Source organism: Pseudopipra pipra, chromosome 12 (assembly GCF_036250125.1).
Source record: "Pseudopipra pipra isolate bDixPip1 chromosome 12, bDixPip1.hap1, whole genome shotgun sequence".
Lineage (NCBI taxonomy): Eukaryota > Metazoa > Chordata > Aves > Passeriformes > Pipridae > Pseudopipra > Pseudopipra pipra.
The window spans coordinates 19,258,508-19,283,259 of record NC_087560.1 but is presented as its reverse complement, the minus strand read 5'-3'; the positions used below and the strand labels follow the sequence as shown (position 1 = coordinate 19,283,259).

General features: G+C 44.3%; 1 protein-coding gene across 16 annotated transcripts in view; it reads left to right on the top strand.

The window, feature by feature from the left end:
* Nucleotides 1-24,752, top strand: part of MEGF11 (multiple EGF like domains 11) — a 272,466-nt gene that overhangs the window by 81,553 nt on the left and 166,161 nt on the right. For 15 of the 16 annotated variants that reach the window (XR_010433848.1, XR_010433849.1, XR_010433850.1 and 12 more), the window contains 2 exons: nucleotides 222-322; nucleotides 20,017-20,109. Coding sequence is in view for 13 of the 16 variants with exons in the window: in XM_064669249.1 (XP_064525319.1) it covers nucleotides 222-322; nucleotides 20,017-20,109 (194 nt within the window). In the remaining 3 variants the exon portion in view is untranslated. The remainder of the gene's footprint in view (nucleotides 1-221; nucleotides 323-20,016; nucleotides 20,110-24,752) is intronic. The other variant, XM_064669260.1, reaches the window with a different exon arrangement.

The window sequence follows — 24,752 nt, the reverse complement described above, 5'->3', positions numbered from 1 at the left end:
GATTGAGTGTCCCGAGCCCCGTGTTCATAACACAAGTTATATTTCAAGTTTCCAAACAAGCATCGATTCCTTTCTTTATCGTGGCTTTTAATATCAAAAGCCTCGGCGCGTTAAAAAATAATTATGGAGTGCTCTCCTTACCATAATTTAACACAAATATAATTGTGAGGGGAGGCATCGATTTTCAATGGTGTCAAATGGCTTTGTGTCCTGTGATTTAGGATCAGTTATAAAACCGCCTATCGGAGGGGGCTGAGGACGATGTACCGGCGGAGATCCCAGTGCTGCCCCGGCTACTACGAGAGCGGAGACTACTGCATCCGTATGTACAGAGCCTGAGGGCACAGCCACGGGCACCTGGGGGGGCTGGGGGCAAATTGAGGGGGTATTGCTGCCATCCTGGCCTGCAGCAGCAACAGGGTGGCAGCAGGAGCAGGGAGGTGATTCTGCCCCTGGACTCAGCGCTGGTGAGGCCACCCCTGGAGTGCTGTGTCCAGCTCTGGGCCCTCAGCTCAGGAAGGACATGGAGGGGCTGGAGCAGGTCCAAAGAAGGGCAACAGAGCTGGTGAAGGGACTGGAGCACAAGTCCTATGAGGAGAGGCTGAGGGAGCTGGGGGGGCTCAGCCTGGAGAGGAGGAGGCTCAGGGGAGACCTCACCACTCTACAACTCCCTGACAGGAGGGGGGAGCCAGGTGGGGGTTGGTCTCTTCTCCCAGGAACCAGCAATAGGACACAAGGGCACAGTCCTGAGATGTGCCAGGGGAGGTTTAGGTTGGACATCAGGAAGAAATTCTTTACAGAGTGAACAGCCATTGGAATGGGCTGCCCAGGGAGGGGGTGGAATCTCCATCCCTGGAGGTGTTTAAGGACAGACTGGATGAGGCATCAGTGCCATGGGCTGGGTGACAAGGTGGGGTTGGGTCAAAGGTTGGACTCGATGACCTCAGAGGTCTTTTCCAGCCCAGTTGATTTTGTGACTCTGTTAAGGGCTGATTTTCAGACCCTCCAGGTCCCCCTGGTTTCAGTCAGAATTGCAGATCCCCAACGTTTCAGGTCATCTCAGGTACATGCATTTGAAGTGCCTGAGTAAGATTTTGCTGAAATCATTGGGGAGGGAGTTAATGAAGTTCCTCAGTGCTTTCCTGAACCTGAGCTTGCTTTGGGGAGTAATTAATGCAAGCATTCACTAATGTTAAATTAGGGGAACTGAGAACACTGAGGAATAAACTATGGCACAGTTTATGCAGCAGCAGGGTAAAGTTTCTGCCTCTTACCTTTGAAACTTCTTACCCAGGTAAGAACAGTTAAAATCTCACTGGTTTTCCATGGTTCCTGTCAATAATTTAACTTTTTAAAGCTTCTCAAACCTCTGAAGATCTTTGTCTCAACTACCCTGTGTGAGTTAAATAAAAAGCTCTGGAGTGTGTTAGGCCAGTTTGAGGGAGACAAAAATCCAAATGGACCTTTCAGCAATGAGTCTGTTAGTTAAAAATGTCACATGTTTTCAGTATTGCAGCTTTCTGAGTGTTCTGCATGTGCCACACTTTGCTCAAAAAGAGAGTGGAGCTGGGATTTCTTGTCCAGATCTTGTGTTGTGGGATTATAACACAAGAAAAACATAAAGGGGTTCTGATCAGCATCAGAATCCAATTTTTATTGGTAGATTTAGAATGCCATGGAATAATTTAAATATGAAAATGATACAACTATCCAGCTATGTTTAAATATCTTGACCTTGTGCTTTGCAGCTGCTTCTTTCTATGTCTGTTGATGTTTTTATCTGAGTTCCTGTGTTGGATTTACATTGTAATATATGAGCAGCTCAGAAACATGGATGGACCCTGATCTCATTTTAAATGACCTTTATGCCAAACAGTTACATTAAAGGGGCTTTGGACTGTGAAAAATCACCAGCCTTTTGAGATAAGGCACTGGAATTATTTTACAGAAAGAGTAATAATTTGTTCTTTTGAAGTGCAAAGTGCTGTTACTCAAGTCCTGAAAAACATCTATAGTAACCCATTGTCTTTGGTGAAGTCCTCCCTGTGTTAAGTGTGTACTTACCTCTAAATTCTTAGGTGTCAATACCATTTCAGCAGTTGTTCCACGTACTTGTGTTAATAACAGTCTAGAATTCCGTGACTCAGAATCCTGTCTGGCACAGAGCATATTTATTATGACTTTTCTCTCTGCCATCTATTGATTTCTATTTTTTTTTTTATTTTTTAATTGCCATACTGCTTGCAACAATAAATCACTGCAGAGGTTTGTTACTTGAGGATTCTGATTATTTGAGGGCATTAATGTTTATTTTAAAGTAGTTTTTTTTTTTACTGTTGGTATTAATACTCCGTGTTCTGCTGCTGCCAGGTAAATTTTGTCTTTCTATGGTGGAGAAAGAGCAGCAGACACCAAAGTTTTGCTAATGCAGAGCAGGCAGCAGATATCTGGTCAGAGCAGGAGCTTCATGTTTGACACAGAGCAGATAATAGTGACATTTTCTCTGCTGTTTACATGTGCACCACTCAGGGCCTTGTGTTTCATTATCTGCATGGTCAGCACAGCACAATTCCTGCCCCAGGGACATCCTCCATCTCTCCTGCCTGCAGATGGGAGCAGCAAGTGCAGCTGAGGGAGAAATGATGTCAGGGGAGCAGTTCTCCATCGTGATGGATCCCAGAGACTTGGTCTCATTGTTTTGATACCACACAGCAAAAAAAACCCACCCCAAAACAAACAGAAAACCTCCTTGAAACTCTCTGACCCCACAAGCAACAGTTTGGAGGCACAGCAATATTTAGCTGATGGGATCCTTTTTGTGTCACCCCATTTGTTTGGAACACACGGAGCCCTGATCCCATTTGTTTTGTTTGGTTTTGTTTTGCCACAATACCTTCCTGTGCCAACAAGCAAATTCTCTCATTCATCATTCTTTGCAGTCTGCTCTGAATTCCATTTTCACTCCTGGAGGCACCTCCCTGCTTTTGCCTTTTTCCTTCCCTTTCCCAATTCTTTTCTTTACTCCAGTATTTTCTGCTGTTTCCTTGTTCTCCCATCCCACGTTCCTCCAGACACATTCAGTGCTGCTCCTTTACTTCCAGCTGCTCCAAGAGGAGTCAGGACACAGAATTCCACTTTGCTGTGCTGTCCCTGGCAGGAAGGGAGGGAAGGGAAGCTCCAGCCCTGCAGAGGAGGTTCTCCCCATCAGGCAGCCCTTTAAAATCTCTTCCATTAGCAACCACGGAAGCCACGACAACATGGGGAGGAGGGAAACATCCTGCAGTGAGCCTGATGATCAAAAGAAAGTTTGATTAAAAAACAGTGTGTAGATTAAAGGCTAATTGGTTCTTCTTTCATTAATAGCAGTCTTTATTTCTTGCAAAAGTTAAATAGCTTTGTAATTAACAGTGACATGTTTAGACTAGAGAAGGCTGAGTTTAAATCTCTATTAATGACTGTTTCTTGGGTGTTAAAGCAGGAGTGAAGGCTTTCAGCTACTGTTTTGATCTTTTCCCTTCTCATTTACTCATTTTTAAAGGAATGTCAGATATATGGCTTTATCTTTGTCCTCCTGTTGGGACTTACCAAATGGATTAGGTCTAATAAAATCTATGCTCAGTTCTAAATAACCAAGTTGACCCAGAGCTTCTTTCTCTGCCACTTCTCTGCTGTCTCCTTTGCCTTTTTGAGATCTGTGTATTCTGCTGCCCCATAAAATGCGGAATTCAGGCCCAAAGTCCAATAATTTCACTTGGCCAGCCCTTTAGCACTGAGGCTAAACAGTTTTGGGGGATGAAATCGTGCCTCCAAAGGGCTTGGAATATTTTTGGGTTGCAATGGTATTGAAAAAAACCCCACCTGAAAAATGCTGCAAATGCACATCTGCATTTTTCCCCCTCCCCTGATCTCTTAGAAAAGGTTGTTGCCACAGTGGGAGCTTTGCAAAACGATTCCCCTTCTCTGAATGTTCTTAGACTTGACAGAGCTTTTCCCTGAGCCGTCCCTGCAAACAAACAGCCCAGTGTGGGCAGTAAATCAGAGCAGGGATGATTTACTGTACTTTGTATGCTAAGGTAAGCTTTTGGCAGAGCAAATGCATAAACTGCAGAAAATCTTTTTTTAAACAACCACAGGGTTCAAGTGCCCTTCAAGGTTTTTCGTAAGGATGTTTTAAAATTATATTGCCTAGATTAGTATCTGTGGTAGATAAAACATCTCTGAATACTGTGCTGCTCAGAAAAAAAAAAAAAAAGGAATATTCCATGGCTTTTCCATGCTTTTTACCCTGTGAGGAGATGGTAATTGAATAGTTGCCTTTAAGAATATGTCAGGTGGAAAGATGCCCTGCGTGCTAAGTGGAGGCATCTTTGTCTGAGAGACCAAGGCTTTGTTCAGTCTGTCCATTTTCATCTTATTCTTGCACAACAGATTTATACAGAAGGGATGTTTCTTCTGGATAACAAAGGGTCAGAGACCTGAGCATCAGCTGGGGCTGCAAACAGCAGCTCCTGACAGCTGACCTGGGGCAGAAAAACTCAGCCACAAAACACAAACTTGGGCTATTGGAGCTTTTAAGTGGGTTTTTTTTCACTCTCCTACCTTACACTCTTTTTCTAATGTCTAAATCTATGCAGTGTGACAGGATGCAATAATGACAGGATTAGTGATTTAACAATCTGATTTGCTGCCATTTGTCTGTCATTCAAACCTGCCAAAATCCAGTAGAGTTATGGATTGACCATTTCATGGTTCTTTCCTCTCTTGGCCAAGTTGTTATTGATCTCAGATTGTTTCTCAACACTCAGCTTTCCACATCACAGTTACCACAAGCACCAGCAGGGCCCCTTGACTTTGACAAATCCTTTTGCAGAGGAATTGTTGGTCCCACTGGTTGAATCTGTGTGTCACCCACAGAGGTGTTTCACTCAGGCCAGGGGTTGGGGGCATTATTATGTTGGTATATATTAATTATGTTTGGATATATTAATTATGTTTGTGTATATTTATTATGTTTGGATATATTTATTTTCCCATTTTTTAGGCTCACCTTTAATGAATTTCAAAACCAAATGAGGAATGTGCTTTTAGTAGCTGACTGGAGGGAATTATGCAAATCTGGGACCGGATTGTTTTCAGGATTTTAAATAATGTTTCCTAAATTCTGTAATTCCAATAGCCATGCCAACTTCCCAGCGTGATGGATCCTTTTATAGTGCAGCCATATGAACATTCCTACCTCAGGACTGCACTCCCATTTACAGGGCTGTGTGTCTAGTGGAGTTTTTGTAGTCTTTGACAAGGCTGCCTTATTGGAGCCATATGGCTGGATTGTTAAACATCTGTACCATAGGAGTAACAATTCCAGAGCTTCCTGCCATCTGGATGAATTACAGTCCCTGCAATTCCTTGCATATGCTGCAGCACCACACCGACCCCAGCCGAGCGTGCTCCTGATGGAAGGAAAAATAATGGCTCCTGTGAGCAGTGCAAAACTTGGACACTCCTAGAAAACGTTGAATCAGGGGCTGCAACTTCCTGAATATTCATAATGTTTGTCCATGTGTCAGATTTGTTGGTTATTTTCACTTTATGAGGCAGCAGCTCATTAACATTTTAGAAGGAACGTTGTCCCCCTGCACTTCTCGCCTCAGTTCTGAATTCCTCGTGGTGAGCCTTCCTGGAACTTGAAAATACATTGTTTGAAAGCTGCTGGACTTTGGAAATACATTTTTCTTATCTTTATAGACACATTAAAGCTGGTGCTGGTGCTTTCTGTGAGAGCCTCACTGTTCCATTATTCAAGTACAGAGTTCTGTACATCAATAATGCAACCTAAAATGAAGGGAAATGCTAGAGCAGGACACAGATACTTCCTATCAGGGGACATCCTTTTTCTCTGTCTGATTTGGGATGTATGAGAGCAGGAAAATGGTGTGGAAGGCCATTCTTCCTATAGTTATTAATTATAGAATCAAAATGCCAGCTTTGAAATGTCTCCTTTTCTGTGTCCCGGAGATGACTCCATACATCTTTTCCCAGTGAAGAACATAGGGAAAATTATTTGGATCCCGTGTTCCAATGGGAAACTGAGCAGGAACAGGCTTTTTCTTGCTCATGCTGAGCATTTTGGAAGGCAGGTGTGTGTGGGCAGGGAGAGGGGGACCCTCTGAAAAGCAGGTCAGTTCATTTTGTGGCACAAAGTGAAGCCACCGGGGCAATATTCAGCCTAAAGATACTGCAGAGACCTCTTTGATGGGAAGGTGAAGCAGCCAGTTCTCATCTCCCATCCCTCATTTTATATTTGCAGTGTCTGGGTGCTGATGGATTTGCAAAGATGCTGGTGAGGAGTAGGAATGAAATAAGGGAAGGACTCCTGGAAGCAAGTGCAGGAGAAGGAGGAGAAACAAAATATTCGTAGAAAGGAATGAAAATAGCACAAAGTCAAAAGGGAGGGTATGCTGAAGCTTTATAATGTCTCAGGGGGCTTAATAAATATCAGAGGAAAAATTATGCAGGCATTATAGTTGGAAAAAGATTTAGACTGTTCCTAGTGTAGCACAAAAAAGCTTTTCTGGCTGCTTTGGGCAGAGTCAGTTGGATCAGTATAAAAGCACACTGGGAATGTAGACACAGAAGGAGGCCCTGGATCCAGAGTACTCACAGTATTCCTGCTAATGGCCTGGATGGCTGGAAGCTCCAGCAGGATCAGAAAAAAAGGCCCAAGAACCATAGGTGTCACTCACTGTTGAATTCAAGGAGAGCCATGCAAGGTTCAGTCCATTCACTTGCACACTTCTGGCAAAGTCAGCCCAGCTGCTCTGAGTCAGACCCACCAGGTTTGGCTGGGCATCTTCAGTCACTCCATCCTCACTTCCACATCTCCTTTAGAGTCCCAGTGCCCTTTCAAGCCCTCCTGCTGCTGGGATGCTCCTCAGGGTGGTTCCTGCCCTGATCTCCTGTGGCCTGGAGGGCACTGGTGCTGTTCCATGATGGCTTTGGGGCTCAGTCCTTCTGATCTGCTGGGATCCCCTGCCTGGTGAAAGCAAGGCCCTGTGCATCCCACAGAAGACTGGTTTTGAGGACATAGACAGGCCATTTGCCATTTGTACAATTATGAAAACACAAAATTCCACAAGATCTTTCCCTCCAAAAGAGTTTTAGTCCATGAGTAGTCCAGGCATGTGGTGAGCTGGGTTAACTTATTGAATCCATAGGGGCAGAAAGAAGACAGGTGTGTGAAATTAAACATGTTTAAAATTGAAGTGAGAATCATAGAATGGTTTGGGTTGGAAGGGACCTTAAAGATCAGCTTGTTCCAACCCCCAGGTTGCTTTCTTAACCACTCCTTTACATCCCTCTCCCATTGATAGATTTATTTCTCTTGTGCTCTAAAGAAGTTTTAAAGCCCAGGAGAAAATGAGACAGAGCTGGAGAGAGGAAAAGAAGTTACTTAAATTGAGATGGCCTTTAGAAAGAGCTTCTGATGTACATACAAAATCTGAGACAGCATCTTTTTCTGCTTCTTTTCTGTGTTCCTCTGGCTGGGTGTTCCCCTCCCCAGTTCACACGTTGGCTCTGGGTGTCTGGGAGGGTTCCATTATGAGGCAGGTTCCTTCTTGGCTGGAAAAAAAGAGCTACTGCAACCTGTGCCAGGTGTAAGCTCCAGTCGCCCCCTTCCTCATTTCTAGGCATCTTACAGGTTGAAAATGTGAATAAAGATGAATCAGAATCACCCCCAGAACGTCTGAAGTGCCTGCAGCAGAATGATGGCACAGCACAGGGCTTGGGTTAACCCCAGTGCCTGCTCACTCACAGACCCACACTCCTGTTCCCTTTGCCTGCTGGGATGGGAGAGGAGGAAAGGAGTGTAAAAGAAGGAAAACTTGTGGGTCAAGGTGAAAAAAGATGTGAGTGAGCACGAGGAGCAGAGAAAGCCTCGATGATGTGCACACACTGGAGCTGGAATACCAGGAAAATGAACTCCAGCCCAGGCCATCCAGCCACGCTGCAGTTAATAAAACACTCATCAATATGATCCTCATGAAATCTCCTGATGGGTTTTTTTTTGTCTTTCCACCTCTTAGTTTCAGTGGTGGCAGGGGAGTGCTTGGGAAGCTGGAGCGAGCCACTCTTTGCAAATGTTTTTCCCTCAGTTCCGAGCCTTGGAAAGGCTGAGCCGGTGCTGGCAGGAGCTGGCAGGGCTGGCTGGGGGTTTGTGGGCCTTGCTCTGCCCCCTCAGCTCTCACAGCCATTTATAGCACGGCCCTGGATGCCCAAAATCCGTCAACCTGTGCAGGCAGGAGGAGGCTCTTGGCTACCTGGGTGCAGTTACTTCCAGCTCAGCTGCTCCCCAGCTCCTCCGGCGCGGGAATGAGAGTGGCTGGAAGCCTTTGGCAGGTGGAATTTGGCCCAAAGTGTTCAGTGCTTTCAGCATCTTCCTGTGCAGAATGTACATTTCTTTTCTGGGAACTTTTGGAACGCTTGTCTGTAATTATCCCATCCTTTTAGCACTCCCTCTCCTAACAATGCTGGTGGAATTCACACTGGGAGTGCCACGTGAGCCTGATGTACAAAATACCATTCCAGGCACGTGGTGTGATCCTGTGCAGGGCCAGGAGTTGGACTCCAACAATCCCTGTGGTTCCCTTCCAGATTCTGTGATTCCATGATTCTGTTAAACCATTGTGTTTATTGATGCTGGTTTCTCAAGTGCTGGGTGATACCTGGCTGGGAATTCAGAGAGGTTGTCATTCCCTTTGTTCCAAATTAACTTTGTTTTGTGTGGCATGTACTCCGTGTCTCGTGGTAGGATAAATTATTCCATGGATTTCCAATTGCTTGTGCAGCTGCATCCATTTCTGAGGAAGATGTGAGAGCCTATAAAAATCAGCCAGTTACTCTGTGGCTTAATGCAAACAGACAGGACCTGTTAGGAAAGAAGTCCTGAAAATTCATAGAAAGCAATCACATGTTAAAATATAAAGTACTTACAACTCTGAAGCATAAATCATTTAGAGCAAAGTGTAAAAATATTAAGATGTCAAATTGTGCAGCAGATCACTGTGGGACTTTAGAAAAGAAGCAACTTCTTCCTATTGAACCTGACCTCTCACCTTGGCTGAGAACTGTGGATACAAACCATTTCTAAGGAGTGTTCACACCCCAGCAATAGTAAATGATCTGCAGACTGAGCTCACAGAATCCCAAAGGTTTGGGTTGGAATGGACCTTAAAGCCCATCCCATCCCACCCCCTGCCATGGGCAGGGGCACCTTCCACTAGCCCAGGTTGCTCCAAGCCCCGTCCAGCCTGGCCTTGGACACTTGCAGGGATCCAGGGGCAGCCACAGCTTCTCTGGGCAACCTGTGCCAGGGCCTCCCCACCCTCCCAGGAAAGGATTCCTTCCCAATATCCCACCTATCCCTGCCCTCTGGCACACTGAGCTGTGCTTTCCTGTGGATGTCCCAACTCCTGGAGCTTTACATGGCAAAGCACCTTCCTGAGCCATTGGCAGGAGTCACTTCAGTGGAGTGGGAGACAGGGAAGGGAATCTGCAGGAAATCTTCACAGGGCAAGGGACAAAAAGAGCATGAGAGGGTACAATGGGTGCTGGGACTGAACTGAAGATTCCCAGAGTGCCCCCCATGGAAATGTGGTGTTTGCAGTAGTCAGTGGGTACATCAGTGCTTGCTGTGGTTCCCTGATTGTTCTCAGTGACAGAAGGTGATGTTGGCTGGAAAAGCATCTGTTAACACTTCATTCTCAGGGTCAGAGCTCTCCTAACCAGCCATGGATCCTTCCTTTAGATCCTGTTTATCCAGACATTCCTTTTTTTCTCTCTGTTACAGGATTATAGCTTTCCACTTCAGATTTGGGTATTCTTGCACATAGTTTCCATTTTAATAAAGGGTTTTTAAGGCTCCCCAGGGAAATTTTTCATGCAGCTTCAGTCCATTGCAGATTTGATCACAAAACATTTTTGAATAATTTATCTTAAGCTCAGTATTTCTAACATAGGTTTTGCTTTTGGAAACCTCACTTTCTCTGATGCAGTAAGTCAAGAGGTATTTTCAATCTATTTAATCCCAAAGCTTTCCTTCTTTTTATCAAGATTTTTTCCTTTCTGAATACTACAATTTACTTTTCTCACTGTAATGCCCTGAAATCCATGTGCAAAACCACTAGGAAATGGCCTTACTTGGAAAAGCTTACACTGTAAGTATGTAAATCGAGTCAAATAAGGAGATTTTCTCTGATTAAAAGCAAAAAACCATATATGGAACATGTTATAAGGAGGCTTGCAAAGAAATTAAACCCAGTGTTCAGTGTAGACCTTGGGATTTGTTGTCACACACCTGCATTCCCAGGTGTCACGTTTTAGGAAACACCCAATTTAAACAGAATTCCTTTTAAAAGCGTTACTGAAAGACTCCAGAATGATCTTTTGAACAAGCACTGCAGATGCTGTGTCCCATTTCCCTTGTCATAAAGAGCAGCCATCTTCAAGAGCTTCTGGGACCATGGGGAAAAGGTCTTGTTTCCAGCTCCCATCTTTTATCTGCAGGCCCCAGTGTGGATCCCAGGAACTGGAAAGGATCTTTTACCACGTGTCATTAGCAGAAAGTTTCTCTAGGCATTAGAAATCAAGAAATTGGGCTTGATCCTAAATCAGCTGAACTTCTGCAATCTGAAGTCGGTGACAGAAAGTTTAAATGAGAATCAGCCCCGTAATTATATAAAAAATTGCTTCCTGTGTTGTCTTTTTTGCAGTTCTTTGCAGAAAGCTGCTCTGAAACACGTTGCTGTGGTTGCTTTTGAAATGGGAGAAAAGGGAAGGGAGCCTGCATTTAAATATTCCATCCCCAGCACCCTCGGTGCAGCTTAGACATGAACGTGCTCTTCAAACAGAGCCTGTCCTTGGTTTCATGGGGGTGACCTTCACTTGCATCTTGATTTGAAATGAAATCTGAGATGTGTTGGCCCTCTGGGGCCCGTGCCTGGCCTCAAGGACAGCTTTGCCTTTAGAAAGTTGTCCATATTCATCCTATTTTGGTGAGAAACAAAGAAAGGATTGTTGTCAGATTGACTGGATGAATTTTGGAATAGGAATGAAGAAAGATTTTGTTTGAGACATCAATAGTTTACTCAATTTGCTGCAGGACTAAAAGTTTTCTGGGAGAATCGGTGTAATTTAGTTTTATTAAGTGTTGCATTGCTCAGCAAAGATAACCAGAAGTGTCCTGCAGCCCAGATGGCTTCATCTGTCTACTTTTGATCTTTTAGAAACAACATTTTGGATGCCCCCATCCTCACTCTATCACACAGCACATACTCTGTACCTATGAAAATCAATCAGCAGTGGAGCTGTGTCATTTACTGTCAGAAAATAGAATTTTCTTGGCATGAGATCCACAATTCAGGGCAAGTCAGTAATCAGAGCACCATGGACATGTAGCAGGGCTACCAGATGCAGAAATAAATATTTCACTGGAACAGCAATATGATGGAATTTGTACACAAAGAAATGCTCTCAGTGCCCTGAGTGTGGAACCTGTAGCAAAATAAGCAAGTGCTGTGATTTTGAGGTGATTTACAGATACAAATGTTTCAAACAATAAATGGGGGTTTTTTTTCTGATTTTCTTTGGCAGTATCCTCTGTGCTCCCTCTATCTCTGCTGAAATCAAACAGCTACTCAGCCAGGGTTGGAACCTGTAAATTGCTGGGCTCTGTGAGTGCTGCAGTCACAGCAAGAAGGCAGAGGTGGCTGTGCCATGAAGCAAAGCATAGGGATGTACCAGAGAAATTCCTGTAGAGAGGCTCACTGGGCTGGAAATGCCTTCCCCCAGCTGAGGAGCTTCCCACAGCCCTGCCCCAGCTCTGCCCTGTCCATCTGGCACTCAGTTCTCACCTTCCTCACCTGCAGGGCAGTGGATGTCCCTCCAGTCTTTTTGAGGTGGAAATGTTTGCTTCTGATTTACCACTTGTAGCCAGTTCCTGACTCTGTCCTTCACCCCTGGCAGCTCAATTCCTACAAATCCCAGGGGAGCTCCGACTCCAGACAAAGACCCCTGGAGTGGAGAACAGGCATTCCCAGCAACGTCTGGAGTGTGGTTTGATACCACCTGCCCTCACAGGTGGTTTGGTAGCTCAGGCTATGCTTGATCTTCTTCTGGTAGGTCTGGCTGCTGCTCCACGTGTTGGCAGGAAAGCTGAAAGGACCAGGGATCTTCTCCTCTATTCCCAGCCTGTCAAGACTTTCATTCCCCAGGCAACAACAACAAAAAAAAATCCCCTTAAGAACAGAATGATTGAGAAGAACTTCCTCTGGTTTTGGCACAGGAGAATGGCTTCTTCCCTCTTCTCTTCTCAAAAAACCTGGAGCTTCCTGCAGGCAAATCCTATTTGACTGCGTTTAGTTTTGGTGGAGTGAGGTCTGCTGGGCCCTGTACAGAGAGAATGAAAGACAGTGCCAAGAGGAGGTGTTGATATTTCTGCATTACTTAGAAAAAGATCGTGCTGCCCTTTCTGAAGGTGCCACATAAAGCACAATTTGCAGGCAAATTGTCGTTGAGTTTGTTGGTTGGATGAATCAAGTTCCAGTGGAAAATTAACCAGTGAAAATGTATTTTCTACAAATTGCTGGAAAGAGTTGGTCGATTTACCAAAGTGGAAGGAGTAGACAGAGGACACAGGAGGGGAAAAGCTTTCCTGGGTCATAGATCCTGCTCTGCTGATTCAGGATCTCCCTTAACCTCATTAACAGTTTGAACTGGTGCTAATGATTGTTTTGAACCCGGCAGTGAGGCAATGGGAAATCGTTTACCAGGAAAACTGAAATGCTGAAATTATCCCACAGAATAATATCACATTAGAACATTGATCAGCAGAATTGATCTCAGCATAACCCTTCCCTCTCAGCATGGCAGAACACAATGATTATTTCTAGTTGAAGCAGTGGCAGAAAATGAATAAAATCAGTTGCAGGCCTTAAGAGATCAACAATTATCAATATTTAGAGGATCCCCAGTGAGTTCTCTGGGAGCTCAGATTCACTTTCTGTGGTGTCAGTGAGGAAGACTGAGCCTTAAAAATTGCTAAGTAATTTGGGAGTGTGACTTCCCTTGGAGTGGTCAGGATTTCACCTGAAGGAGGAATTTCTCTCTTTGCCCCACAGAGCACAGGTTTTGTGGCTCCTGATCCCTCGGGAGCACTGGGGCTGAGCAGGATCCCTGTGTGGACTGACATCCCTGCCCTTGGGCTGAGCCCTCTCCTTAGTGTGACTTTAGTCATGAGGCTGTTGAGATCAGGCCTTAGGCAGAGGCTTTGTCTTTCCTGCAGGATTTGCCTCGTTCTTAAACTCAACTCCCACCTACCTTTGCACACATTGCTCTGCCAGAGCTGGGCTGGGACTTTATCTCCAGGCTGAGGGATTAGTGTTGCTTTTCCCAGCCCTGTAACTGTCCACTTTGCAGGGCAGATGCACTTGAGTGCTCAGAGTGCCTTCCCACCGTCCCCTTCTGTGCTCTGCAGTCCTGCAGAGCTCTCGTTACTCTCCCAGCTGAAGGTGCAGCGTGGCTGAGCCCCCTGAGCCAGCCCCCTGAGCCAGCCCCCTGAGCCAGCCCCCTGAGCCAGCCGTGCTCTCTGAGTTTGCTGTCACACCCTCAGACATCATTAACTGCTCAGCACTGTCTCCCGTCCCCTCTCTCCACCAGAGCAGATGAAACCAATGGGGCATCAAAATGCCACAAAGAGTCTGTAAAATGTGTGATCCCATCGACCTCTCCTGTTGCAGCTCTGACCTTCTCCTCTGTTGCTGTCACTTGTCACTGTTGCTGTTCCTGTCTCAGGGATGTGCTGCTCCAGCTCAGCTGTTCCTCAGAACCAGCCTGACCTGGATTCCAAACTGTGCTCCACCAGTCTTGCATTTCTCAGAGCTTGTAGAAAAAGTGACAGTCTCTTCCCTGCCCTGCCCTTCCCCTGGCACAGATACTTCCCTGTCCCCTCCCTAGGGAAAGGCCCACAGCAATGGATTGGAACATGGACTGGACAAGATTCTCATCAGTGCCGGCTCCTCCAGTGACCACTAAACTGTGGCCATTCCTTCTGGGAGGGCCCTGAGAGTCTGATTCACTGGGATCTGGCTGGAATTATTCCTGGACCTGTAAACTAGCCCATGTCACAAGCCTGGGACACTCAGTTATGGCAGGAATGTGGGAGGCCCTGTGTTCACCTCGTTAGGCATCAGAACCCCAGGTTGCCATTTATCTGCTGGTAGAAAGGTAAACTAAACCACCATAGATTTTATGCTTATTAACAAATCTTCACCTCCCAGCAGACTGATAGAGGGATTTACTGGTGTTCTGTCATTGATGGCACTGACATGTGTCAGATTCTGCTCCTGGGAGAAGACAAAAATCCTCAAAATGTGTCTCCACAATTCTTCTACTTCAGACATTCACAAGTCATTTCTGGCTTGGCCTAATCCCTGAGCTCTGCCTGGGTGTCAGGAGTGAGGATAACACACTCTGGGATCAGATCAATACTTCCCTGAGGCCATGGGCAAACACTCCCCATGGCCCAGGTGACAAGAAAGACCATTGATCCTGTTCTGATTGCATTGATGCGGAGTCTCTAATTCCAAATCTGCAAAAAAAGGGATGGAATTGCACCTACAGGAAGAGAAGCTGATCTTGTGACCCATTGCTGTTACCTGATCTGCATCAGTCTCATCTTTCCTTTGCTCACATTGATCTCCTTGGGTTTGTATTTTTTCTCTGGTACTTTCATGGGAAGATGAAAAGAGGGGTTGCCATGCTCTGAAACAATGAATTCCTCAAAGCCTGAGCAGGCTTTGAGATCTCTTCATCCTTGAAAGTTGCTAAACCTTGCATGAAAGTGCTTTCCAAGGTGATAAATTAACGGATGTATCCTGAGTGATGACCACAGAAATAGGCATTAGGCAATGCAAAGAACTATTATCCCACTTCATTGGAAGAGTTATCCAGGAAACCATCAAATCGTCTGCATTCCTTAGGGAAATCAGTGATTTAGAGAGGGAATCTTCTGTTCCACAAATAAGCAATAATCTAAGAGTGAGGAAAACCTACCTGGATGCATTAGCTGTGGTCATCTTTCTTCTGCTCTCACACCTCCCTTCCCTGAGCACAGTCGGAGAGAATCCAGCCAAAAGCTGACTCCAGGCTTATCTAATGAAGCTTATATTGTAGACTCAGCACAGCCTGGATCCAGGCCAGTACATTAAGATGGAAACACCAGAGAGGCCCTGAGTGAACAGATTCCTAATGGATAAGGAGCAAGAATCTTCTTCATCTGTTTTCATCTGCTTTGACCTCGCTGCGTTATCTGAAACCCCGGGCCGTGAGATAACGGCTGCTTCACCTCACAAAATTCTTCTTTCCCCCAAAGTGGCACAAGAGGCTGGGGGAACGTGTTAAAATGACCCAAATTGTTTCAGGGACACATATTAAACACTGAAGGAAAACATCACTTTTTCCCATTAAATTTCTGCTTTGTTTAGACCAGCAGCTCTCAAGCTGGTGAGATGAGCTGAAATTAAAATACCAGCAAGATGAAAGAAAAAATGCAGGTTTACCTTTGGTTAACAGCAGATAAATGAAACTGGTCAGAGTTTGGGCGAGATCACTGTATTGTGAAGACAAACTGGCAGACACTGCCTGAGGCAGGGCAGAGAAAAGACAAGTATTTTGGAGCAATGTCCTTGTGCCACATGTGCGGTCACAACAACCAGGTCATTCTGTGCAGTTCCAGGCGAGTGCCTGAATTTCTCATTGTGTCTCACAGTAGCATCCATATCCATTTAGCAATGTTTTCCATTATTATAATGTATCTAGACTTCTGTGTGCTTTCCATCACCTCCTGGCTGCACTGCCATCCCTGGGCACAAAGCCCACGGAGCCCAGGAAACTCCAGAGCATCCGGAACGCTCCAGCAGGGCTGTCCTGCAGCTCACACTGCCATGAGGGAGGGCAGCTCAGGGAGCCTGTTTTCTTCTCTCTGCTCTGGGTTCCTGTACACTTTGTAGTTGTCCTGGTCTTTGTGTGGAAGATATTTTGCCTGCCTGGCACAGCAGAGTGGGAGGCAGATGGAAGTTGCTGGGTCGGTGGCTCTGAACTCCCCCAGGTCCCCAGGGCCACTGCAGATGTCACCACAGCCACTGCAAGCACAAGTTGTGTTGCTTGTGACTCTGTCTTTTGTGGGATAAACACGCAAGTTATATTTTTGGACAAGGTAACAAAACTTTCCCAAGCTAAATCACTCCATACTTATTCCCCTGGAATGAAGCTCTTCCCTAAATGCACTTTGACCTCCAGGAAGGAAGCTGGGAATGTGACTGTGAGGTACCAGAGGTCAGTGTGGTGATGAGCAGGGTATCACAGGGTATAACCCCTGCAACAGCCCAGTTTGGGTCCACACAGAGGAATGCAGCCCCAAGGAAGGCAGAGCAGCTCCGGTTTTGTCTGGGATAAACTCCCTGTGGTGCCCTCAGCTGAAGGAACTCTGCAGTGGAAGTGTTCTCTCAGTCTGCTGCACTGAGTAGTGTTCTCCTCCATAGCATTATCCTGGCTGTGTCACACCTCTGTGGAGAGGAGACCAGGGAAACCATTTCAGATATTGAAATTTGAGTTCTGGACAACAATTAAAAAATCAGTGCTGGTGTTAGAGAAACCTGTGTGGACACTTCAGGTGGGAAAAGAGTTTAATCTTCAGGTCTGTTTTCCTGGGGATTGACCTTATATGTTCAAAAAAAGCCCCGTGTGTAATTATAAAGTAAGTGATAAGCATCAAAGGAGTTGTTGCAGAACCCTTTTGTTGCCTTGATTGCATGATAAGGAGCAGTGGCTGTGTAACCTTGAATATGGGCAAATAACTCATGCTGAACACATTGCCACAGAGCTGGAATTTTGGCAGGGCTTTGATCTGGGTCGTTTTGTTGCGGGGCTGAATCAAACGACAAGCTGATGTTGAACTCCCGCCAGGAATGCTAATGATGCCCTGATCAATGAGGGGCCGGAGCGCTCCGGAGGAGGGGGCCAGGGAAAACACAGACACGAGATGTCTGGAATTCCAAAGGTTGGAGAGCTGGGGCTGCTGCACTGGCAGGAATTATGTTCCTTGCGTGGCTCCAAGTTTGCTTTACTCCAGGGGCCTTTGGCTGAGTGTTGGACAGGACGGTGTCAGAAAGTATATACTTAACTTTATTTTTCTTGACCTTTATGTGCAAGTAATTTTTATAGTTCCATTAACTAGTAAGATCATTTGCAAACCCCTGAGCAAAGTGTATTATGAAGAATGCCTTGGGGACCACTGTGTCCTATTATGTTGAATGTTAATAGAATGAAAAATTAATTTAAACTCTAAAGACTAGAGCAAGGCAAGACTTCCCTTTTATAGGAGAAATTCAAAATTTTATTTGCCATGATAAAACTTTAGAGTTGTACCCTAATATGACCTTTATAGGCCTGATTTGAATCAGGCAGTGCAGGAGTCTGATTATTTGCCTCCCTAAATACAATTATTTATGTCAAAGTTTCTCCTTTTAAAAAAGGGGGGGTTCTGTGACCCCCACATGGGATTAGTCACTGGTGAGCTCACAGCTACTTGTTTAGCCAGTTAATCAACCAGAGATCAGAGAACCCACAGTTCTAATGAGTGTCTTTACCTTATTTAACTCTTTAATTGCTCATTAAACATTGTCATCTTCAGCTATGCAGGACTTCAAAACACCTAAAAACAAAGATGCAGCTCCTTATAATATATTTTTATTATTTTCCATGTCACTGAATGCTCTAGAATGAGGAGTTCCATCTAAGAGTCTTCCTTCTAAGTCTCACTGCACTTTTCCCATGGGACTGGAGCACTTCTGTCCATAGATGAGAGATCAAGTAAACTTTATTAGCCTAATTATTTATTATTCTTCCATATTTATGTTAACATAGTTAAGGTGTGATATGTCCCTGTGAAAATCAATTAAATTTAGGCCAGTAATGAGGAGTTTTGTTATTTGGGAAGACCAAAAAACTAGTCCAACATCAACCTTCTTGCTGACAAATTTTGCCTTGAGCTCAGAACCAGCCTCATTAAAAGGATAAAAATGTTACACATTTTACATGTAAGAATGATTTATTATTGTAAATAATACCCAGCCATTTTCCAATGATTGCAGGGAGGTGTGTATATTTTATTGGAAAATCCTGTTTTTCCAATATCCTGTCTTGAATTCCATGTTACAGCTGTAGACTGGGATGCCTCCCTGTCTTCAGAAAGCCTATCTGGAGTAAAATAAATGCACAAAAGATTAGGACAATTAGTGACTGGAGAATTAGCCATGAATATTTCATGCCCACTGCAATACTGTCTAAACACAAGATATGAAATGAGAATAAATTGCATTTTTGACACGCAGCAAACGTGGAAAGGAAGTGACTAATTTAGAAGGATCTTGCAGTGGGTTTAACGAGACAACATTCCAATCACTGCTCACATGAGATCTGGTGGATAAAGAGCAGGAGGATTTGTCCCAGGGGATTCTTCAAAGTTCACCTGTGGTTTGAAGTTGGATTTCAGTATTTTGTGAGCGGGTTTGATCTGCAATGACCCAAACACAGACTAGGCAGCAAAATGTTTCCCTGAGCTTTGATTGCAACCTGAGGGCAGGGCCAAGGTGGGATCCAGGGTGGGAGTCCAGCTGGAATGTGGGAGGGAGCAGGAATCATTCCAAGGGGTGAGACATCAGTGTGGAGCTTTCAGCCCAGGAGGTCCCTGGGAACTCAAAGAGTGTTTCACCTGCAGGCCCAGGGCAGCTTCCAGGAGGTTTTGTGGCTGATTTCAGATGGTTTGAGTGGTTCTGCCTCATGGCCAGCACAGCAACTCAGAGCTGCTCCCCAGACCAGCTTTGCTGGCCTTGCTCTAGACAGCAATGAATTCATCTTTGTCTGGGGATGAGTCTTTTGTAGTCCAGCTCTTGGTTAAGTAAACACAATGCCCACGTTTCCCATCTGCTGTAAAAACACAGGATACACAAATGTAGGTTATATAGGACATAAATCATATATATATGAGATCTCTATTAAATATATGTATATATATCTTATTATAGTGACCTCATTGCAGCTGCATCATATTCATTAATAACTCCTGCATGTTAGTCTAGGTGGCAATGATGTGTTCCAGCTCAACCATCCAGCTTCAATCTCTGGCTCCCTGAGTTTTTGGAAATGTCCTGAGTGGTAAAATGGAAACAAGGTGCAGAGCAGACAAGTCCAGCCTTTAAAGCAGTTACTCAGTGGTGTCCAAGTTTTTAGGATGTGCTGGGCACGAAGGCACACACACTGGGAACTGTCAGACACTGAAACAGCAAAGGAGAAGGGAATTATTTAAACTATGAGCTGCTCCTCAGGCAGTTTGTCTTAGTTTGAGCCTTGAGGATCCTGAACTCTCAATAATCCACCAGTGAACAAGTGAGATGAGAACACTGTGGTCATGGAAAAGTGGATGACCTTGAAAAGACAGGACTGCACTTACAGCTACTGCATCATGTAGTAAAATTATTTACTTTCCTCGAGCTATTTTTTACTATTTGGGGTCTTAATACATTTTCAAGACTGAGCTTCATTTTATCTTAGGGACAGTCAGAACTTGAGTGTGATGTAAGAAGCTGCTGTTCTGTAATATAATAAAAAGTGTCAGTTTGGGAAAAACTTTATTATGGAGCAAAACTGCTAAGCAAAGGAATTTCTGGTGTTGGAGTTTTTCCTTACAAAGGGCTGAAGTGACAAATGAATTTATTGCTGTCAAGAGACCTATATTTTATTTTGGTCACTTAGCAGTAATTAAATCTTGGGAGTAATTATTCTTTTGTGCATGTGTTTGCTTTGTTTAATATTTTTAAACCAAACATTGCTCTCTAAGGCACAGTTTAGGGTATGTTTAGCATCCACTTAAGATGTTTACAATGCTGTTGTTTCCTTTAACAGCTCTGTGCACGGAGGAGTGTGTGCATGGGAGGTGTGTCTCTCCTGACACGTGTCACTGTGAACCAGGATGGGGAGGCACTGATTGCTCCAGTGGTGAGTAAACATTGCCAAAATGTGATAAAGATACTTGTTGCTGTGAAAAAAACAGGTCTTATAAAGCAGTGGTCTTGGAACTTGGATACATTAAGTGGAAAAATGAATTTTGTCTGTTATTTTGCAATAATTAATATTGTTGGGGGGGTTGGAATGAGATGATCTTTAAGGTCCCTTCCAACCCAAACCATTCTGGGATTCCATGAATATGTGATAATCTCCTTTCCTAGGATAATGACATTGGCCTTTTGTGCTTGCTTTTTACAAAGAAATGTGAAATGCAGTGGAAGATGCTCTTAATGCTTTTGGTTATTGGGAAACCAGTACAGATAATAGAGCTGTATAATGAATTTTTTTCTCTCTTAAATCTTTAATACAACACATTCTTCATGAAATACTCTGTGGAGTGTTGGAGCCCTTTGGAAAGCCCTCTCTCCTCATAGAATCCTTGTCCTGGTAAGCCAGTGGGAGTTTTGCCATTGACTTTCCAGGCAGCCCTGGATTGCCTTGCCATCCATACCTCAGATCCATACTGCAGGAGTTAGGGAAGCACCTTTTGCAAGGGAATTAATCCACACTTTTCAATTCTTCCAGCTGGTGAAGCTGTGTTTGTTAAACTCTCTTAATTGGCAGCGGTGAGTTCAGGTCTCTGTGGTTGGTTCCTGTGGAATGGAACAGGCAGCACAAACATCTGAGCTCTGATGTAACACAGGCCCGATACCTTATTGACATAAAAGAAATAAGCTTGTTAAATGAAGTCAATTTGTGCAGCAGGCAAGTAAATAAAGGTACACGGAGAGAGATGCTGTGAAATGAAGCTGAATGGACGTTTCATTTTGTGTTTACTTCCTCCCTTTCTCCCAAATTGATTGAGATCTTGAGAAAAAAACATAATTAGCAGGCAAAGAGGTAACAGAAAAGAGATCTATAGAGGGAGGTGTTAGAAGGGAATGGGAGTTAAATGTGACAGAGGAGGAACCTCTGCAGAGGCTGAAGGCAGTGGGGCAGCTCTGGTCAGGTTTTGTCGGCAGCTCTGGGATGTCCCTCAGGCACAGCAGGAAAGGCAGCAGGGAGGGAGTGGGGAGGGAGGATTGTTGCCATCCCTGGAAGTGTCCAAGGCCAGGTTGGACAGGACTTGGAGCAACCTGGGCTAGTGGAAGGTGTCCCTGCCCATGGCAGGGGGGTGGCATTGGGTGGACTTTAAGGTCCCTTCCAACCCAAACCATTCTGGGATTCTGTGATTCTAAGGATGGAACAAGGGCTGTGCTTTGGGGTTTGAAGCAACCTTTTGGGATTACCTGGCATGTAGACAAGGGAAAAATTGGGCAGCATAACTTACTAAATATTCATCTCTAACAATACATTAAAAAAAGAAAAATAGTACCTTAAATGGTGAGATGATTGTAAAGATTCTCAGGAACTCATTTTGTCTTTTGATTAGTCTCAGGATTGGATATGTTTAACCTACCAGCCAGTATTTGTACAGTGCACGTGCACTTACAGAAGTTAAAAATAACGATAATAATAAATACTGTGGCAATATGGACACACACATACAGATGTATACATTTATACACACAGAGTCACAAACTCTCCATTCTGGCTGAAGATGAAAGGAAAGGATGAGATGTCAAGTGATCTCAGAGTGGTCCCGTGGGCTAAAACTACCCAGTGACTCTTATTAAATTGCCCTAATCTTGCAAGTGGAGATAAAAGAAAAAGAAGGTTTTTGCTATATTGAATATTTAGCTTTTTAAAGTAATTAGGAATATTACAGCAGTGACAATGATGGAGATAGAAACATTATTCATAACTTTTATTTCCGCGCTGGGCACCGATCCAGGGCATTTCATTTATGAGGTTTCAGCGGTGGAAAGGGAAGCGTTGGCCAATTCCTAAATTAAATATGCCCTGCTAACTTCTATAAATGATAGCCCAGGATTAGCTTCAAAATTTAAGCTTTCATTTTATTAATATAATCAGTGTGTTTGCTGGCCTGTAGTGCCCATTGTCTCTCATTCTATTTGTTAGACACTGGGCAACACGTGTTCCTGGCCCAGGGGCTGATCCCACCAGCACTTCCCAGTTTAATGCTGGGGGGAGTGAATGGCCTCATGGAAGTCAGCTTTTAGTGCACACTAGAACTGTGGGTAACTGGCCTCTTTATTGTTAGGGGACTTTGTTCAAATCAAAAGGTTTCAATCAGGGGCTCTCAGCAGAATGCAGTGCATTGTTACTCCAGGTATTTCCAAGGAAGAAGGGAGAAGTGGGAGCTTTGCCCATCTGAGGTTAACCAGGTTTTTCAGACCCATGATCCGTGTTTTGAGTCATATCTTACTGTTACCCAGTCAGAATGTGGAAAACATTTTTCACTTCTGCTAGAATAATCTATCACCTACTTGGAATAATCTATGCCTACTTTCTTACTGTTACTGCTTCAGTTTTGTGCAGCTACTCTGAAGGTCACGTGTTTGCGGTGCCAAATGTGGTTTGGGATGTTCCTGCAGGGCTGTGCTCGGGATAAACCAGAGCTGTTGGCTGGATGGTGCCACCCCAAACCCGTGGGGCTCTAGAACTTCCCTGTGTGGCCCTCAGTCCCGGGGACTTTGTGCAGTCACAGGCATATTGCTTTTCATGTTGGCTCTTTGAAGCGATTTCACTGGGGAAGGGATCGCCAGCCAAAACACTCCCTTTAAATTTAGAAAATCTCCCAGGAGCTGGAATGGTTTCCTGGATGATCTCTCCTGAAAGCAACGCTGAGAAGTGGAGCCTCCCTGACACTGGGGGTCGTGTGTTGTCATTTATTGGAGAAGATCTAAGGCCACTCTCTCTTGCTGAGATGCTATTTCAACAAGACCATTATAACTTTCTAAAAGTTATTTATAACTCACTGGATTTGATGGGTGAAATTCAGCCATAAGCAGAGCTCCAGCACAAGGTCCAAGTGTCTCTTCAGAACCAGAAGTATGTTTTTATTATTTCGGTGTGCCTGTGACAGGAGAGGGTCTGGATCCTGACCCTGAGCCCTGATTTCCCACGGGGAGGCAAGGCTTTGGTGTTAATGCGGTTTCCCAGCGTTATCATTCTCCCCTGGCTAAAATATTCTCAGTTAAATGTTTGGAATAGCTACAGCTACAGCCTGTAGCCATGCAAACAATTTAATCATCTTGCTCAGCCTTGGTGTCGTGCTTTCCTAGAGCTCAGCCTGTAAGACAACAGTCACCAAATTCGGTTTTCGGTGCAGCTTTCCAGTGGGTGCTCCCGGTACATGTTAGAGTTCATCTGTTGTCAAGGTTAAAATAACTTCAGATGAATTGCTAAACAATTACAAAAACCCCAGTGCCATATTCAGCTCTGCATGTCTCTGTACCTGTGTTTTACTGCATGCTGTTGTACATCTGTCCATGCCCACAGGCCTAGCCTTCATTTCGTGCTATAAAGCTGCAATATATTAAGGCTTGATTACCATAACAATAAAAAGAGGAGTAATGAGGTATTAACTAAAGAAGCTCTTGAATGAAATGTTTTCAGTGTTTTAATGATGCCAAAAACTGAAAGGAAAAGTCTTTAAAAGAAAACCAACCATACCTTTCCCTTGCCTTTTAACTGTTTTGTTAAAACCGTGCCTGTTTTGTCCATGCAGTCTGCACTGTTGTTTTGTTTAAATACAAAGCAAAATTGCAAATGCTCTGTGTGAACTTACCTGCTCACCTGTCCAATTATTTCAAAGCAATTAACTTCAAACAGTTGAAGTTCTGGTAGGAATATAATTGCCTGTTGGTGGTTACCTGGCCTCTTCTGGGCCTTGCTAACAGCCATCTGTATTTGCAGGCCTTTAGGCCCCAATCCAGCAAGGATTTTCTCCTTATCCTTAACTTAATAAATGATTAGAACTTTTCATCTGCTCTAGATTAAGTGTTTAGGACATTGTTGAGTTAATTTTGAAGAAACAGCTAAAAAAGACCTAATGAAATCTAAATAAGCCTCTCACAGAATTCATCAGACTTGTGAGGAATGAAGTGGTCTTTCTTTCAGGATGTTAATCAGGCAATATATTTGAAGGATATTTTGACTCTCACGAGCGTTTTTCGTTGTGAGGAAGATCACAGAAATCTTTCTGCTGAACAGAAGGTTCACAGAACAAGGGACAACAGGTAGGAAAAAGAAAGTTCAGAGCAAGAGCCCTGAACTAAAAGGAAGAAGCCTCCAAAAATTGTGTGTGCCAGGTTGAGAAATGTCAAAATGAACAAACACAGAGGTTGTAATGCAAAAATGAAGTGGTTTTCGAAGTGTTTGCTTTGCTAATAGTTTTGGGGAGAAAATATAGTACTTGCCCAAAGTGTAATTAAAGAGCTGCTGTCACAATAATGCCAAGCCATCGTTCTTGTTGCTGTGTCACCCAGGGCAGAGGGATGGTGGTGTTGCTGTCTGGAATAGCCTGGATTCATATGGATAACATAGTTTTTCTTTAAAGGATGTTTTGTACAAACGGGAGCAAGAAGCTATTTCATCTTTATCTCTTTGTCAAATATAGCCAAGGTCATCCCAACAGGCAGGTGTAACATCCCAGCAGGATCACTGGTGAGGGCCCAGCCCTGGAGCAGCTGGATGCTGCAGCCCTGGAGCAGCTGGATGCTGCAGCC